General features: G+C 40.9%; 1 protein-coding gene and 1 long non-coding RNA gene across 2 annotated transcripts in view; one reads left to right on the forward strand and one right to left on the reverse strand.

Annotated features, from left to right (window-relative positions):
* Positions 1–2,795, forward strand: part of anapc10 (anaphase promoting complex subunit 10) — a 30,453-nt gene extending 27,658 nt beyond the window's left edge. The window contains exon 5 of the mRNA XM_033018150.1: positions 1,904–2,795. Within this exon, the coding sequence (XP_032874041.1) occupies positions 1,904–2,134 (231 nt within the window). The 3' untranslated portion in view covers positions 2,135–2,795. The remainder of the gene's footprint in view (positions 1–1,903) is intronic.
* LOC116971197 overlaps positions 1–19,830 on the reverse strand; it is a 68,978-nt gene that overhangs the window by 26,451 nt on the left and 22,697 nt on the right. The window lies entirely within an intron of this gene.

Below are 19,830 nucleotides of genomic sequence, written 5' to 3' on the forward strand. Positions count from 1 at the left end.
AGATATAATTTTGAGAGTCGGGCAGTAGCGGTGGAGAGAGAAAAGGTTAGCCTGTAAGTTAATAATCTTGGATCAGAATATAATCTTTTTGTTGCTCTTGGATATAAAAAAAGGACAGAGTTTTGCATTTTTATAATGCCTGTGATGGTCTCAGTTTGCCACATGTGCTTCACAACCTATGAATTGCTTTTGAATGCAAGAAATGTCGCTGTTAATTTTCACGATGCAAATATTCGTAATTAAAAGTTACCCATTGATTAGATCATTTGTTTTTGTGATATTGAATGAGGAGTGAATCTTTGCCAGGACACTGGGAATAAACTTGCATTACTTCAATATAGTGTGATGTAATACAAAGTGCGAAGTAACTCAGTCGAGGTAGGGGTAGTGTTGTTTCTAAAATATGCTTTGTTTCATGATTTTACAAACATGCAGCACAACATGCAAACACAACTGTGAGGTTATCCACTTTGGTGGCAAAAACAAGGGGGCAGATTATCTCAATAGGGTTAGGTTAGGTAAGGGGGAGGTACAGCGAGACCTGGGTGTCCTTGTACACCGGTCACTGAAAGCTGGCGTGCAGGTACAGCAGGCAGTGAAGAAAGCTAATGGAATGTTGGCCTTCATAACAAGAGGATTTCAGTATAGGAGTAGAGAGGTTCTTCTGCAGTTGTACAGGGCTCTGGTAAGACCACATCTGGAGTATTGTGTACAGTTTTGGTCTCCTAATTTGAGGAAGGAAATCCTTGTGATTGAAGCAGTGCAACGTAGGTTCACGAGATTGATCCCTGGGATGGCGGGACTGTCATATGAGGAAAGATTGAAAAGACTAGGCTTGTATTCACTGGAGTTTAGAAGGATGAGGGGAGATCTTATAGAAACATATACAATTATAAAAGGACTGGACAAGCTAGATGCAGGAAAGATATTACTAATGTTGGGAGAATCCAGAACCAGGGGCCACAGTCTTAGAATAAAGGGGAGGCCATTTAAGACTGAGGTGAGAAGAAACTTTTTCTCCCAGAGAGTTGTGAGTTTGTGGAATTCCCTGCCCCAGGGGGCAGTGGAGGCCAAATCACTGGATGGATTTAAGAGAGAGTTAGATAGAGCTCTAGGGGCTAGTGGAATCAAGGGACATGGGGAGAAGGCAGGCATGGAGTTATTGATTGGGAACGATCAGCCATGATCACAATGAATGGTGGTGCTGGCTCGAAGGGCCGAATGGCCTCCTTCTGCACCTATTTTCTATGCAGCTGTGCACATGTCAAACGCTAGTGCTAAAAATAATTAGTTTGTGTATTTTCACAAATTCTGTGAGAGCCAATCTTATTCCATATCTCAAATTTCTGGGTAGTGATTTGTGAATATTGTACGGGTAACTGTTTTTGTTACCTGAATGGCTGTTATGGTGTGGGCTTGTATATACTGGGATGGGTATCTAGATTTTGTGCTCATCTTACTGGCTTGGTACGTGATCCTAAAATTGTCTTAACTCCGAGAGAGAGAAGAGATGACTAAGTCGCATTTGTAAAGTGATTAGTGGCAGCACAAAGTGTTTTATATCTTGTATAGTTTGGAAGTAGAGTTGTTATATGGCTTGATTTTGTATTGCATGTTGTTGAGGTCAATGAGCACTGTTTTTCTTACATTTCTGTGTGCTGGAGTTTTGTTTTTAGAATGATCCATTTTGTGTAGTTTGCTGTATATTTTAAAATGAGTGCATGCTGAACTTAAGCCTGAATTGTGCAGGAATATTTGCATTGGAACAACAAAAAGAATTGCTGAGCAGTTCCAAAGATTATATTTTTTCATGTACTCATTATTGAACATGCTGTTATACTGGAATTTAGTTGTCTCTGTTTGCAATAGCAGTGTATAAAACCTTGTCATAATTTAATTACAGCAACTTGAATTGGTGGAGCCCAGCGGCTGGATTCATGTACCACTCACAGATATCAACAAGAAGCCAATCCGCACCTTTATGATACAGATTGCTGTGCTGGCTAATCATCAGAACGGAAGAGACACACATATGAGGCAAATTAAAGTCTACACGCCAGTAGAAGAAAGTTCAATTGGTAAATTTCCTAGATGTACCACGATAGACTTCATGATGTATCGCTGTATTCGATGACTGATCATTAAGTCAGATGTTGTGTGGACATCCTATGATGGTTATATCAGTAGCTGCTGGTTTTCCGTTTTCTTTGTGGGTCCGCATTGAACGGATGTAAAATAAAAATGATTCATCAACCACAAACTTTGAGAAACCTCTGAACTCTCAGTTCCGTAGAACATAGACTGAAGGAAACTACCATATATTGTGCCAGCAAAAGCTCAAACTGCTTCATGCTGATGAAAAGTTGGATTAGTTGGTGGCTGATTGAGCACTCTGATGCAGACAAATAGCTTTATTGGATTTGACCTGCTTCTCATGGATATTGTGGTACAGATGCCAATTCCATACCTGGAACAAATAGGCTAGAGGTTCAGCTTGTTCTGAACTCCAAGTCTTCAACACCACAGCTGAGGTATTATCTATCCTCATAATATTTGCTTCCCAATTTAAAACTGCATAAACACAATACTTTGCTGCCTGCCTCCGTGCCTGATCAATGCAATAGCAGCAAATGTTCTTAATTTGAAAACTTGGAATTAAAGATGAATGAATTACTGATTGGTGCTAAATGCCACAAGTGCCTGATTTTTTGTTTCAAGTTCTTAACAGTAATGTGTTTTATTATCATACATGATTAAATGTACCTGAGTGTACAAATAAAGTCAACGTTGAACAATTATATTCTGGGCAAGGTCCAGTTCCATTTTTCCCCCATCACTACCACTTTCATACATCAGTTATCACAAACCTCAGAAATGGCAGTGATGAGTGGATTTCAATTATTCGCTAACTTACTCGCTATTTCCAGTGTTAAGAATCCTATATGATTCATTTTACTGGCATCCCCGGACCAGATACTATGTGAAAGTAGGACCACATGTAATTCCAGTTCAGACCCTGTATCAATTTCCAGTATCTATTTTGATTTGCAGAATTCATCTCTTCTACCAGTTACATAGCAAATAGGTGCAGGAGTAGGCCATTTGGCCCTTTGAGCCAGCACCACCATTCAATATGATCATGGCTGATCATTCAAAATCAGTGCCCTGTTCTGACTTTTTACCCATATCCCTTGATTCCCTTAGCCCTAAGAGCTAAATCGAACTCCCTCTTGAAAACATCCAGTGAATTGGCCTCCACTACCTTCCGTGGCAGAGAATTCCACAGATTCACAACTCTGGGTGAAAAGGTTTTTCCTCATCTCAGTCCTAAATAGCCTACCCCTTATTCTTAAACTGTGACCCCTGGTTCTGGACTACCCCAACATCGGGAACATTTTTTCTGCGTCCACCCTGCCCAATCCTCTAAGAATTTAATGTTTCTATAAGATCCCCTCATCCTTCTGAATTCCAGTGAATACAAGCCCAGTTGACCGATTCTTTCATCATATGCCAGTCCCGCCATCCTGGGAATTAACCTGGTGAATCTATGCTGCACTCCCTCAATAGCAATAATGTCTTTCCTCAAGTTAGGAGACCAAAATTGCACCCAATACCTCCGGTGCGGTCTCACCAGGGTCCTGCAGTAGGACCTCCTTGTCCTAAACTCAAATCCTCTTGCAATGAAGCAAGGCCAACCTCTTGCAATGAGGCAAGGCCAATTGGCTTTCTTCACTACCTGCTGTACCTGCATGCTTACTTTCAGTGACTGATGTACAAGCACACCCAGGTCTCGTTGCACCTCCCCTTCTCCTAATCTGACACCATTCAGATAATAATCTGCCTTCCTGTTCTTGCTGCCAAAGTGGATAACCTCACATTTATCCACATTATACTGCAAATGCCATGCTTCTGCCCTCTCACCCAACTTATCCAAGTCACCCTGCAGCCTCATAGCATCCTCCTCGCAGCTCACACTGCCACCCAGCGTTGTGCCATCCGCAAACTTACAGATGTTACATTTAATTCCTTTGTCTAAATCGTTAATATATATTGTAAACAACGAGTCCCAGCATCGAGCCTTGCGGCATCCCACTAGTCATTGCCTGTCATTCTGAAAAGGACCAGTTAATTCCTACTCTTTGCTTTCTGTCTGCCAACTAGTTCTCTATCCATGTCAATACCCTACCCCCAATACCAGGTGCCCTAATTTTGCACACTAACCTCTTGTGTGGGACCTTGTCAAAGGCTTCTTGAAAGTCCAGATACACCACATCCACTGGCTCTCCCTTATCCATTCTACTTGTTACATCCTCAAAAAACAGATTAGTCAAGCACGATTCCCCCTTCATAAATCCATGCTGACTTTGACAGATCCTGTCACTGCTTTCCAAGTTACACGAGAAATAGGAGCAGGAGTAGGCCATTCAAGTCCTGGAGCCAGCTTTACCGTTCAGCGAGATTGTGGCTGATCTACCGTCTCAGCATCAGTTTCCTTTTTTTCCCCCAAAGTCTGATTTGGATGTTTTTCAATGACCAAGTCTTCACATCCATCGAAGTTGTAGAATTTCAATGATTCCCATCCTTCGAGTTGAGAAATGTAACCTCATTTTATTCTCAAATGGTCTACCCCTATTCTGGAACTGTAAGCCTCTAGTTGCAGACTCTTTACTTGAGGAAACACATTCCTTGCATTTATCCAGTTGAGCAATTAAAGTATTTTGTGCATCTCAATGAGGTCACCTCATTATTTATTGTAAGGTTTAGAGTGTTGAGTCTATTCAATCTCCCTATGATATTCCAGGAATCCATAGGGTGAACCTTTGCTGCACTTCCTCTATATTTTCCTTTAATTAAGACGACCAAGTCCATGTACTATACTTTGGATGCTCTCCATATTCTAGTTAACCACTATAACCTATTTTCTCACACACCCATCAACTTCTCCTAGTTCTCCTGTATCTTCACCAGTGCATCAACTTCGGAGGTAATTCACAATGGTCAATTAACTTGCATGTCTTTAGGATATGAGGAGAAACCAGAGCACCCAGAGGAAAAGCACACATTTACAGGATGAATAAGCAGGTTCTGCACAGGAGGCAGCAGAGGTCAGGAATGAACAGAGGTTGCTCTAAATACTACAGCACTCCAGTAAGACATTACTAGAAATTGTTACTCTTGTGGTCAAATCTTTGTGGAATAACTGCCAGCAAATAATTTGTCTTCCAACTAATTGTCAACTTTATTGACAATTTGGCTATGGGGACCAAATGCTTTCTGCTAATGATCATTAATTTTTCCTGAAACCTTTCTACCTGGGGAAAATAAAATTACTGAGTGTTTTTTGTCAATGTTGATGACTCTTATTTTTCCATATGGTTACTGAAGCACTTCGTTTATCTGTATCCCCATGCAGCCTCTGCATTGTCATCCACGTAAGGTCATGTCATCTGCAAACCCTTGGCCAAATCATCAGCAGAGGTTGTGAATAATTGGGGCCGATGCCTCCATGCCCATGGCTAACCCGCTTGTCACAGCCATCCAACTCAAGTTGGATCAGTTTATGCCAGTTCTTTGATTTCTATTTGTTAATCAACTCCCTTGGACTCATAAAACTTTTAAATCATGAAACTAAAGCAGGAGCAGATCAGTTGACCCCTCAAACGTGCTCTCCCGTTCAGTAAGATCTAGGCTGATCTAAATGGTTTCTGCATCATTTTGTCACTTTCCTCATTCCCACCGATGCCCTGGGTAGTTAAGATGGCTATCAGTCTCAATGTTGAATATATTCAATGGCTGCCTCTGCAGCCCTTTGGAATAGAAGACACCAGAGATTCATAACCCTCTGAAGAGAAATTCCTCCTTTGATTTAAATGTAAGAACTCTTATTTCTAAATTATGTTCCTTAGTTCTAGAAAGTATTTAAAAAAAACAGCATTCACTCCTATCATTTCCCTTTGGAACCTTATTTGTTTCAATAATTTTATTTCTTATTCTTATATATGCCAATGACTATAGGCTCCACCCGCCTGACCTTGCTTCATATTGTCAATCCTTTAATCGCAGGAATCAAAAAAGGTAAACATTCCCCAAATTATAGTGGAAGGTTTGTCCACTGAGGTGATATGAATGGAGCTTAGAAATACGAAAGGCACAAGCACTCAATTACAACTGTATTAGGCTCCCATCAGCAAGCGGGAGAGAGGAGATATGTAGACAGATTTCTGAAAAATATGCCAAAGCAAAGGTTGGCTTTGTGGGTGACTTTAACTTCCCCAATATAGACTGGGAATTGCTCAGTGCCAAAGGCTTAGATGGGGCAGAATTTGTGAGGCATATCTAAGGGGGTTTCTTGGTATGTGGATAGTCCAACCTAAGAAGCAAACAAACTGGACTCTGTGTTGGGAAATTAACGTGGTCAGGTGACTGGTGTTTCAGTGGAAGATGCATGTGGAGACAGTGATCACAACTCCATAAGTGTTAAGATTATTTTGAATAGGGAAAAGGATGGGCTTTGCGGGAAAGTACTAAACTGGACAAAGGCAAACTACAACTTCATTGGGCAGAAGTTCAGGAGTGCACACTGGGAACAATTGTTCTTGGGGAAGTCTACATCTGACATGGGATTCATTTAAAGACCAGTTGATTGAAGTCCAGAACCAGCAAGTTCCAGTGAGGAGGAAGGATAAGGATGACAAAAGTAAGGAAGCATTGGATAACCAAAGAGTTTGTAAATTGGGTCAAAAAATAAAAGGGAACACATGCAAGATTTAAGATTCAACCAGCAAGAGTATTTGCTAACAAAACATTTAAATGTTTAACCACCCAGATTCTAAAACTATCGATAAAAGGGTAAAATAAATCCAGCTAGAGGGCCAGCACAATTGCCAATCCACTGAAGCCAAGTTAATTTAGACTGGACCCACAAAACGTCTAATTACTCTTTGCATGTTTGTACCACCATTTGCTAATAATGAAGACGTTTTGTAGGACAGCCTACATGAGCAATTTAATTCTACTTTCTCACCATTAAATTGTTTTCTTAAGTGGAGATATAAGGCAATATAATATATGGCAATATAATATATTCTCCATCGCAGGTGATACACTACTGACCAACATCCACTATAAATCCACTGACTCCCATGGCTATCTGAACTACGCTTCTTCCCACCCTGCTTCCTGTAAGGACTCCATCCCCTACTACCAATTCCTCCATCTACGCCGCATCTGCACCCAGGATGAGGTGTTCCACACCAGGGCATCGGAGATGTCCTCATTCTTCACGGAACGGGGGTTCCCCTCTTCTACTATAGATGAGGCTCTCACCAGGTTCTCTTCTATACCCCGTGACTACTCTCACTCCCCATCCCCCCACTCGTAACAAGGGCAGAGTCCCCCTTGTCCTCACCTTCCACCCTACCAGCCGTCACATACAACAAATAATCCTCCGGCATTTTCACCACCTCCAACGAGATCCCACCACTGGCCACATCTTCCCATCTCCTCCCCTGTCTGCTTTCCGCAGAGACCGCTCCCTCCGTAACTCCCTGGTCAATTTGTCCCTTCCCACTCAAACCACCCCCTCCCCGGCATTTTCTCTTGCAACCGCAGGAAATGCTACACTTGTTGTTTTACCTCCCCCCTTGACTCCATTCAAGGACCCAAGCAGTCTTTCCAGGTGCTGCAGAGGTTCACCTGCACCTCCTCCAACCTCATCTATTGCATCCGCTGCTCTAGGTGTCAGCTCCTCTATATCGGTGAGACCAAGCGTAGGCTTGGCGATCGCTTCACCCAACACCTCCGCTCGGTTCGCAATAACCAACCTGATCTCCCGGTGGCTCAGCATTTCAACTCACCCTCCCATTCGGAATCCGACCTTTCTGTCCTGGACCTCCTCCATGGCCGGAGTGAGGCCCACCGTAAATTGGAGGAGCAGCACCTCATATTTTGCTTGGGTAGTTTGCACCCCAGCGGTATGAACATTGACTTCTCCAATTTCAGGTAGTTCCTGCTTTCTCTTCCCCTTCCCAGCTCTCCCTCAGCCCACTGTCTCTGCCTCTTCCTTTCTTCTTCCCCCCCCCCACCCTCACATCAGTCTGAAGAAGGGTCTTGACCCGAAACGTCGCCTATTTCCTCCATATATGCTGCCTCACCTGCTGAGTTTCTCCAGCATTTTTGTCCACCTATAATATATGGTGAAATCGTTGCAATGGAATGTTAAAGCCTGATGTTTGGTTTCAAAATTCACATTATGATGAGGAAAACATGAATGTTAAATTTGATACACATTTGGGGGCTTGTAGAACAGCAAGGTTATAATTTAAAAAATATATAGGATGCCAGTAGACCAAGAATTTTCAGTGGGAAGATTCATCAGAGAATTATAATTAACATGTAATTGGATAAGTCTAATGACATTTGTGGTTCTGAGTAAACCTGCAAATTAATGAAACTCAATCTTGGTGGGAACATTTGGACACACTGAAGTGAAATATTATATGAAATTTACTTTTAAATTAAACTTCTGACAATGCACATTGAAGTTATAATGGCTGAACATTTTCAGATATAAGAAATTTTGCAAATAAAAAACAATTGCCCAAAATGTCTATAAAAAAGCATAAAATTCCTCATAAACATGAAATTTCGTTCAGACCATAAGGTCTGAATGACAATAAAGGTATTCAATTCAATTCAACATGCAGAACTCTGGAACTGCTATGGAATTGTGTGCAAACACTGAAATCCCAAACATCAGCACAGCTGATTCCCGCTGCTACCCCACTGGCATTTCAAGAGTAGACTCCTTCTGCAGCCATAGTGGGAAAGCTGAACCCGAGCCAGATGAAGCTGGAATTGCTTCAGCAACACAGAAACATATAAGATTGTCAATGGTTTGGACACGCTAGAGGCAGGAAACATGTTCCCGATGTTGGGGGAGTCCAGAACCAGGGGCCACAGTTTAAGAATAAGGAGTAAGCCAGTTAGAACGGAGACGTGGAAACACTTTTTCTCACAGAGAGTGGTGAGTCTGTGGAATTCTCTGCCTCAGATGGCGGTGGAGGCGGGTTCTCTGGATGCTTTCAAGAGAGAGCTAGATAGGGCTCTCAAAATTAGCGGTCGGGATATGGGGATAAGGCAGGAATGGGGCACTGATTGGGAATGATCAGCCATGATCACATTGAATGGCGGTGCTGGCTCGAAGGGCCAAATGGCCTACTCCTGCACCTATTGTCTATTGTCTATAACACCATTTCAGCAAATGAGATGGGCGATTATGAGGTGATTTACGCCATGCAATTGCATGTATTTAATTGTGCATAAGTGTTTTTTTGGTGTGTTATGTTTAAGATTCAATCAATTTAAATGTTTTAGTAAATTTATTGGTTCCTTAATATTAGAGATATTCACAATCATTACAACTTGTTTGATAGCCAGTTCAACCAGTGGCATTACTTCAACTGCTGTCAAAGTATTTCAATGAAATACAGGATGGATAAGGCCCTGCATGACCTAAGGGCCTGTCCCACTATATGAGTTTACCCAAGAGCTCTCCCGAGTTAAAAAAAAAATCAAACTCGTGGTAAGTACGTAGAATGTACGTAGCGGGCACGTCAGAGCTCGGAACGTCTCTTAGCGGCTTGTAACGCTAATGGCAGGTACTTGGGAAACGCGGTAAGCTCGGGAAGTTTTTTCAACATGTTGAAAAATGTCGACCAGAGTCACGAGTACCTACGAGTGGCTATTACCGTAATTCTCCAAGTTCAAATCAAGGGAAACTCGGGAGAACTCTTGAATTACCTCGTACAGTGGGACAGGCCCTTTAGGGACCCACTGAGTTGTTGCTCAAGTTAAAAGAGTTCCAGGGGGTAAGATGCGAGCAGTTTGCAGAGTATTTGGGCTATAACATCTTCGCTGCATGGAAATTGTTACAGGGTAATGCCATTAGATGTAGAATCTTTTTCTGCAGCATTGCTTTTTTTTAAATTTGATTACACTTTTGGGATGTTTTCTGTTGTAAACATGTACATATATCAAGCTGTTGCATAACAGGTTTATGTCAAGATTTTAATTCTGGATTTCCCATCTGTAAACGAGGTACCAATTAGCGATGTAAATTCACTGCACAGGAAACGTTTGCTAACTCTATAAACGCTAACTGCACAAAATATGACATCAAATTAACTTGCTAAGCTTTAATATTTATTATGATTAAGAATCAATGCCAAAAATCAGCCTTTGCATGAATAGTCAGGTCATTTTCTCATTATCCTTAAGATGGGTGGATCACATAATGAAACCAGTTCCCAAGACAATATACTGCAGCTATTAATCAAATGAACCAAGCAGAAAGTAGATTACAAAGTAATTAATATAGATATATTTTTATTAAAAAATCACTCATACATCTATTAAATTATGAACCTAACAAATGTCAGCCATACAGCGTCAAAATATCTCAATTCAGTTTGAATAACATTTGGTTTAAAATGAATATCTAAATTTGTTATCATTGAAAATGTCTGCTAAACATACCAGTCTTGTCATGGTTAATTGGACTTCTTATATTCACCCCACTAATATATCATTACAAAATGATACTATCCCATGAGATATATGTCACTGCATTCATGTTTTCACAGGGAAATTCGATTGAATGAGCAGGTGTATCTTAGATTATTTTTTCGCCTTCAAATGATGTTTTCAGTTCCTCAAGAGAAAAGTACAAATGCTTTAAGGATCATTCATTCATTTTTTTGTGTTTGCAGAGTTCACAAAACCATGCAGTTGGGCAAAGAAAGCAATCATTATACTGTATGAATTGGTCCACTAGAAGGTAATCTTACATCTCCTAAAGGTTTTATTGGATCCTAAGTGAAAATCCTTTTGGTTCCCTCTGAACCATGGCTCAAACATTACATATTTGGCAATTGTGGCTCAATCAATTAGCTCATTTCACCCAAGCTCTTTTTTCCCATCCTAAACACTGAACAATGCACAGTTGTCATACCCTTTCTCTACAACCCAAAAGATGGACACTTCACGAGATGAAAATTGCAACTTATTTTTAGCCCACAGAACTCATTTTCATTTGTATCTGTTTTTTTTAATCTGCCTTCCAGTCTCTATCCGCCTACATCCACAACACTCTGATTTTCTTGGCTACTTGATCATAATATACAAACCATGTGCAGTTTAAATTGGACATTGAGCACCAAAGGGCCTGCTCCCTTACTCTACTCTTCTGTGTTTGAGGTTTGTCTGCTTCCTATTTCCTAGCCAAGGTTGTCTTATTTTCTTGTGTGTATCCTGCCCCTCTACACGTCCTCGTTAGGGCGTACAGAGGCTGCTTTGATTCTTCATCGGCAGCTTGTAGCTAAAGTATGTGCATGAGTCTGCAGACGTGTATTAGCTTCTGACTGCTGGCCTATCCACTGAAATAGAAATGGAAAAGTGGAGGAAAGGAAAGAAATAGCCAAACATAGGCCATGAGTGAAAACGGATGGATATTGACAACAATTATAACTTTGTCATTCCATGTCAGAATAGGAAGCAGCATCTGTCATCAATGGACCAGAGAAAGACATGAGCAATCTGAGAAGTTGTGAAACGAAAGATGTTTCACATATGCATAGCTTGGACCCATAGTTACACCTTTTGATTTGAAGTAAGTATGTGGACTCAGAGCAACATTCAATGTGAGATGTTTAGCTGAGTGAAGGAGAAGATAACAGAGTTCTCCTGATTTACTGTAAACTCAATTCAATGAAGAACAATCAATCACCTAGCAATTACATGGCATTTATCAGCCCATGTTTGAATGGTGCTTAGGTCTTGATATATGCAAGTGTGGCTGATTTATTTGCTGAGGAGGTTGAAAATGTGGGAATCATTGGTGGTTATCCCTACTTCTAATCTTATGATGGAAGAAAGGTGTTTGAGAAGCATCTTATGCCCCTGTCCCACTTGGGATACCTGAACGGAAACCTCTGGAGACTTTGCGCCCCACCCAAGGTTTCCGTGCGGTTCCCGGAAGTTGCAGGTGGTTGCCGGAGGTTGCAGGTAGGGAGACTGACAAAAACCTCCGGGAACCGTACGGAAACCTTGAGTTGGGCGCAAAGTCTCCAGAGGTTTCCGTTCAGGTTTCCTAAGTGGGATAGGGGCATTACGCACTTGCAAAGATATATTCGTTCTGGGATATTGATCCCAATCAATCTTTTTCTTTTAGGTGAGATATGACATGTTTTCCCCTTGATATTTGTTGAACAGGGCTCTGTGAAACCAAACTTGGTTAAAGGTGCCTTGAGATAAAAGAATCTTATGTTATCTTCTGAATTCAAGGTTTGGGCCAAGGTTGGGATTAAATCTGGGGCCAACTATCTGTCAGAAACCTGTGGAATGAAGATGATAGTCATTTATGTCATCAACCAAGCCATCGCCATATTGAAGGATCATTTTATGTACAAAGCAGATCTGAGGCAACCTGTCAGTACAGAATAGCCAAGGTAAACCTAATATTTTTGATGCCCTGTGCAGTTCACAACATACTGAGGTTTGGACCTGCAGGAGAAATAACGAGGAGAATCTTGAGCCTCTTTGTGGTGTTCTGAGGAAGAAATAATTAACAAAGGTTTCATAATTGTGAGGTTCAACTTAGTGCCACCATCTGAAAGGTAACTGAAAAAGGCATTTGGTTCACAGGTCCTACTGAAATTCCCTATCATTTATGCTGGGAAATGTTTTGACATGTCCTGCAGCAGCTCAAACATGTGCAGACATAAATGCAAAGGAATCTCAGCAAGGTTAGGCTCCATAGCTTTCATTAGATTCCATGGGAAATCCACTGTGGATTGATGATGATGAATTTTAGAGTCGGAGAGAGATATTGCATGGATCCAGGTTCTTTGATCCATTGACTTTGCACTGACCATCAACCGCTCATTGATACTAATCATACATTAATCCCATTGTTTATTCTTTTTCCATTAACTCCCAAGATGTTACCTACACACGATGGACCCATTAACCTACAAACCAGCATGTCTTTGGGATGTGTGAGGAAACCAGAGCACCTGGAGGAAAATCATGTAGTGACAAGTGTACAAACTCCAGCATCGGAGGTCAGAATTATGTAGTAGGTTTGGCATTTACTAGCAAAATGCATGCCAGGGTCAAATTCGTTCTATAACAGTATTTTTGTCTTTATCAACTGAATAAATAAAATGAGTTGGCCTTGCAGAATGAGTATAATATCAAGAAAGGAGAATTGTACACGTATATCTATTTTAAAGCACATCTAGTTTCCTTTACATTAACAAGATTGTGGATTATTCTCTGCCATATGATCACTTTCTGCATTGGTGGTGTTTGATACAACAGTGCTAAAAGTAGAAATCTACGACATGGTGTCAGAATTGCCCAACAATATGCAGGTAGAATGCAAATGTATGTTTCTATATGTATATACAGTATGTGTGTTTATATAAATATATATATATATATTTATATATACACACGTGTGTGTGTGTGTGTATATATACACACATTTATATATGTATATGAATTTGTGTGTACATATACATACACACACATATGAATTTTAGAATAATGATTAACAAATCAAATTCTTCTCAGATTTTTCAGCTTGCATCCCAGTCACTTTCCAATCATAGCCTAAGATGATTAAAACTGCCCTTTTTTCTTCTTGTGATCTTATAACTCTTGTCTTACTTTTCTTTTAATCGGTTTTCATTTTTATTTTGTGTTTTTCCCTGCATGCTTTACGTTTCCATTTTTCAAATTGTACTGTTTGTCAACTTTATTGTTTATCCAAATCTTATTCTTAACCCACAGTTTCCCTGGCTATTTTAAACCCGATTAATTCTTCAAATGGGAACTTTGACATTCACCTTCGAATGATCTTGGCTATAAATAAACGAACACATTGGCCATTTAATTTCTGCACAATTGAGAAGACAGTGTGAGGTATAGTAAAGACAATTGAGAAGAAAAGCAAATTATATGAAAGTATAAAAGAAGCTTTTTGAAATGCAGCCCTCCTATCCCATCTGTTTCTCATTGACAGAGAAGGGCAACCACTGCTCCCAGTTCTCTGCCACCGCTGCATTTTGACTATCTCTCTTTTGCCAACCTATATATAATTCATTTAACTCCCAATTTTTAAATATACTTATGTTTGTGAAATCTTGAATTATCACCAACAATTATTTTTCAGAGTTGTCTCAATCAGAGGATTCATCTATTTGAGAAAAATGGCATTTAACAGACCTTTGATATTGTCTGTCTGCGACTGGGCATGAATGGGAACACGAGACTAAGGAGAATGACATCCTGGTAAAAGACACATCTGTCGTGGCTTTCTCCCTACACAAACATGAAAAAGACATACTATTTTCTAAAAGAGTACATAACATGATACCAAATTCATAAACCAAATTCACAGTTAAATACAATAAACTATACACTTCTGCCTGTACATGATCTACATCTTACTATTTCCTGCATATTCATGTGCCTATCTAAAAGACTCTTAAAACACCACTATCAGATTTCCTTCCGACACCTGTGCGTTTCAGGCATATACCACCCTGTGCCTAAACACTTGCTCTGCACATTTTCTTTAAGCTTCCCCTGTCTAACCTTAAAGCTATGCCCTCCAGTATTGGACAATTCTGACCTGGGAAAAATGATTCTGACTATCTACAGGTATCTATCTCTTTCATAATGTTATAATCTATCAGATCTCTCCTCAGAGAGATGCTCCAGAGAAAATAATATGAGTTTGTCCACCCTCTCATTGTAGCTAATACTGTGTATTCCAACCAGTACCCTCTCCAAAGCCTCCTCAACCTTCCTATATTTAGGTGACCAGAAGTGCACACAATGGAGGTTCCCTTCCTTCAAAATTGTGGAAAAAATTATTTTAATAATAGTCATGTTTAGCTTAATTTTCAAATATGGACTTGTACTGTGAATGCATATTAAAACGGAATTGACAGAATAGAAAAGTGTTTTTTCTTTAAAGCTACAACCAACCCTGCCAGAGTTTATTTATTTTCTTCTGTTTAGATAAAAAATATTGAATATTTAAAATACTGTAATTAAACCAGAAATTTAAACCAATTTAATAAAAGGCTATTTAAATATATGTTTGCCAAGGCGGTACCGATGAATGAGATATCATTTTGAGCCGCTGTTCATGAAATATTCAATCGCAAATAAATGCCTTTGATGTGTAAAGTATTAGAAAAGTGAATTAAAAGAATGTACAGGCATTTAGTCCTTTGGTCAACCTTAAATTATTAGAGTTTTACTGTAGTTATCAATTTACAGGACATGTCGCTTGTATTTTCAGCTAAAATAAAAAGCGATAACATGACATAATGCCATCTAAGATATCCATAGCTATTCATCCATTATTGTCTTTAAACATTTGGGATAATGCCATTTTAATATAAGCTCAACTCTAGAATGAATGATTGTAGTTCTTATAAAGGAATCATTTTTCCATATTAATTTAAATTTAATGAATTCTAACTTCATGAAAAATATTCTAGGATGCTGGTTGTTACAAAGGATGAATTTTAAGATACTCTGGTAGCTGTAGTTATACAGACTATCAACAAGAAGCAAAGAGCTGTCACATTAAGCAATAATGGTCAACTTCAAGCTCTGACCTGCATTAAATGTTCGTCTTGTTCATTGTTGCAAAGGTAACTGTGTGGGTAGTGGTTTATGTTGTGAGTCCCTCACTACTATTTGTTCACCTCCACTTCATCCCATTGAACACAAATTAATTTATATGTGCTCATTCACCACTTGTTTGCCCCTGTGTCTTATGTTTTGTTCTCACCAATTTTATTCTCATGCATCTTTGAATTGGCCAAGATTGACTGGCAATTAATTCTAAAAGGGTTGACGGTGGATATGCAATGGAAGACATTTAAAGACTGCATGGATGAACTACAAAAATTGTTCATCCCAGTTTGGCAAAAGAATAAATCAGGGAAGGTAGTACATCCGTGGATAACAAGGGAAATCAGGGATAGTATCAAAGCGAAGGATGATGCGTACAAATTAGCCAGAAAAAGCAACATACCGGAGGACTGGGAGAAATTCAGAGACCAGCAGAGGAGGACAAAGGGCTTAATTAGGAAAGGAAAAATAGATTATGAAAGAAAACTGGCAGGGAACATAAAAACTGACTGCAAAAGTTTTTATAGATATGTGAAAAGAAAGAGATTAGTTAAAACAAATGTAGGTCCCTTGCAGTCAGAAACAGGTGAGTTGATCATGGGGAACAAGGATATGGCGGACCAATTGAATAACTACTTTGGTTCCGTCTTCACTAAGGAAGACATAAATAATCTGCCGGAAATAGCAGGGGACCGCGGGTCAAAGGAGTTGGAGGAATTGAGTGAAATCCAGGTTAGCCGGGAAGTGGTGTTGGGTAAATTGAATGGATTAAAGGCCGATAAATCCCCAGGGCCAGATAGGCTGCATCCCAGAGTACTTAAGGAAGTAGCTCCAGAAATAGTGGATGCATTAGTAATAATCTTTCAAAACTCTTTAGATTCTGGAGTAGTTCCTGAGGATTGGCGGGTAGCAAACGTAACCCCACTTTTTAAGAAGGGAGGGAGAGAGAAAACGGGGAATTACAGACCAGTTAGTCTAACATCGGTAGTGGGGAAACTGCTAGAGTCAGTTATTAAAGATGGGATAGCAGCACATTTGGAAAGTGGTGAAATCATTGGACAAAGTCAGCATGGATTTACAAAAGGTAAATCATGTCTGACGAATCTTATAGAATCTTATAGATACACCAGTGGATGTGGTGTATCTGGACTTCCAGAAGGCTTTCGACAAGGTCCCACATAAGAGATTAGTATACAAACTTAAAGCACACGGCATTGGGGGTTCAGTATTGATGTGGATAGAGAACTCGCTGGCAAACAGGAAGCAAAGCGTAGGAGTAAACGGGTCCTTTTCACAATGGCAGGCAGTGACTAGTGGGGTGCCGCAAGGCTCAGTGCTGGGACCCCAGCTATTTACAATATATATTAATGATCTGGATGAGGGAGTTGAAGGCAATATCTCCAAGTTTGCGGATGACACTAAGCTGGGGGGCAGTGTTAGCTGTGAGGAGGATGCTAGGAGACTGCAAGGTGACTTGGATAGGCTGGGTGAGTGGGCAAATGTTTGGCAGATGCAATATAATGTGGATAAATGTGAGGTTATCCATTTTGGTGGCAAAAACAGGAAAGCAGACTATTATCTAAATGGTGGCCGACTAGGAAAAGGGGAGATGCAGCGAGACCTGGGTGTCATGGTACACCAGTCATTGAAAGTAGGCATGCAGGAGCAGCAGGCAGTGAAGAAAGCGAATGGTATGTTAGCTTTCATAGCAAAAGGATTTGAGTATAGGAGCAGGGAGGTTCTACTGCAGTTGTACAGGGTCTTGGTGAGACCACACCTGGAGTATTGCGTACAGTTTTGGTCTCCAAATCTGAGGAAGGACATTATTGCCCTAGAGGGAGTGCAGAGAAGGTTCACCAGACTGATTCCTGGGATGTCAGGACTGTCTTATGAAGAAAGACTGGATAGACTTGGTTTATACTCTCTAGAATTTAGGAGATTGAGAGGGGATCTTATAGAAACTTATAAAATTCTTAAGGGGTTGGACAGGCTAGATGCAGGAAGATTGCTCCCGATGTTGGGGAAGTCCAGGACAAGGGGTCACAGCTTAAGGATCAGGGGGAAATCCTTTAAAACCGAGATGAGAAGAACTTTTTTCACACAGAGAGTGGTGAATCTCTGGAACTCTCTGCCACGGAGGGTAGTCGAGGCCAGTTCATTGGCTATATTTAAGAGGGAGTTAGATGTGGCCCTTGTGGCTAAGGGGATCAGAGGGTATGGAGAGAAGGCAGGTACGGGATACTGAGTTGGATGATCAGCCATGATCATATTGAATGGCGGTGCAGGCTCGAAGGGCCGAATGGCCTACTCCTGCACCTAATTTCTATGTTTCTATGTTTGTCCCTTTCCCACTCACTCTGTGGCAAAAGCTATTCATGATTGAGGTGTTGTTTGAACATTTTCAGAACATTTTAATTTTCTTATGACATAATTGATGCTTGTTTTTCCATTTGTTTTTATTTAAATATTAATTTAGTTAGACGCAATTACTTATTCTTGCCAAATGGATACAAAAATATTTGTGAAATGCTAACCTCAGTGAAAAATGTGTTTGTGCGAAATCCATTTCTACCTATTAGAAGTAAGATGTAGCTGAGATTTTTTTCTAAAGTTGGATGGAGAGCATTGGAAAGGTAACATCTTCCAGAACTTCTAATACACCACTCTCCACTGATTTCCCCATAATCCACTCAGATTAAACCCCGATGCAGGTGCTGATCGCCCTGATGCGTAGAGCTCGACCGCTGGTGATGGGATTCAAGATCGTCCCGTCAACGGAAGGCTCGAGGCCCCCGACTGTGGGAGAACAAAGAAGGGAGAGATTGAACTTTTTATTCATCTTCCATCACAGTGAGGAATGTGGAGGAGTCACTGTGATGGATGTTTATGTTAAAATGTATTTTGTGTGTTCTGTTGCTTTTTATTTGTATGACTGACTTGGCAAATGAAATTCCTCGTATGTTGCAAAACATACTTGGCTAATAAAGTATTATTGTGATTGTATTGTTTGAAACATCCTCAAAGAAATCCAGCAAGATGTTAACTGTTGTGTCCTTCTAGTAATGTCGTTCAAGGTGGGCAACAGAACACAAGAAGGGTCTTGACCCGAAACCTCGCCCATTCCTTCTATCTAGAGATGCTGCCTGTCTCGCTGAGTTAAGGGCCTGTCCCACTTACGTGCCCTTGGCACGCAAATTATGCGACCTCGTGGTCGCGTTGAGCCGATATGATCCTGCGAAGGTCGGGCGCGATTACATGCGCACGCTCAGCCGTCTGGAGCACGTGACGTCATTTGAAGATGGACACAAAGCTGGAGTAACTCAGCGGGACCGGCAGCATCTCTGGAGAGAAGCAATGGTTGACGTTTAGTTTCGAGACTCTTCTTCAGTCTGAAAAGAAGGGTCTTGACCCGAAACGTCACCCATTGCTTCTCTCCAGAGATGCTGCCGGTCCCGCTGAGTTACTCCTGGGAGTAGAAGTGGAGGGCATTTCCGGACCGCAACGGCCGTGAGCCCCAGGCCGAGTTCAGCGATCGTTTGCCTGCTTCTGCTGCTGTTGAAGGTGAGATGTTGCGTCGCGCCAGGGTCTTGGGCCTGTCCCACTTTGGCCGTCAGTTCCGCGACAGGCCGTTGGCGCGCAAAGATTTTGTTCACTACAAAAATTTCGGAGCCCCGCGCGATGTCGTCCACAACTACATACCCCTCCGCGCTTCTCAGTGGGACAAGCCCCGCACGGCCATACGATGCCCGTGCGCCTCAACGCGACCATGAGGTCGCGTAATTTGCGTGCCAAGGACACGTAAGTGGGACAGGCCCTTTATTCCAGCATTTTGTGTCTACCTTCGATTTAAACCAGCATCTGCAATTCTGTCTTATACAGAACACAAGGTGGATTGGATCTTAATTATCTATGTAAGTAGGCAGAAGGAGTCTCACATTTCAAACTGTATAGTACGCAACAAAAACGCTTTTCACCGTACCTCGGTACACATGACAATAATAGGACACAAAACTATTTTCTTCTGTATTAAAGTCCCATTACTTCTGTAGCTTTGTGGGTACCTAGAGAATGGGTAGAAATTCAGTGAAAAGATTCAAGGGCATCCATGGCGAA

Source organism: Amblyraja radiata, chromosome 1 (genome assembly GCF_010909765.2).
Source record: "Amblyraja radiata isolate CabotCenter1 chromosome 1, sAmbRad1.1.pri, whole genome shotgun sequence".
NCBI classification, from domain to species: Eukaryota; Metazoa; Chordata; class Chondrichthyes; order Rajiformes; family Rajidae; genus Amblyraja; species Amblyraja radiata.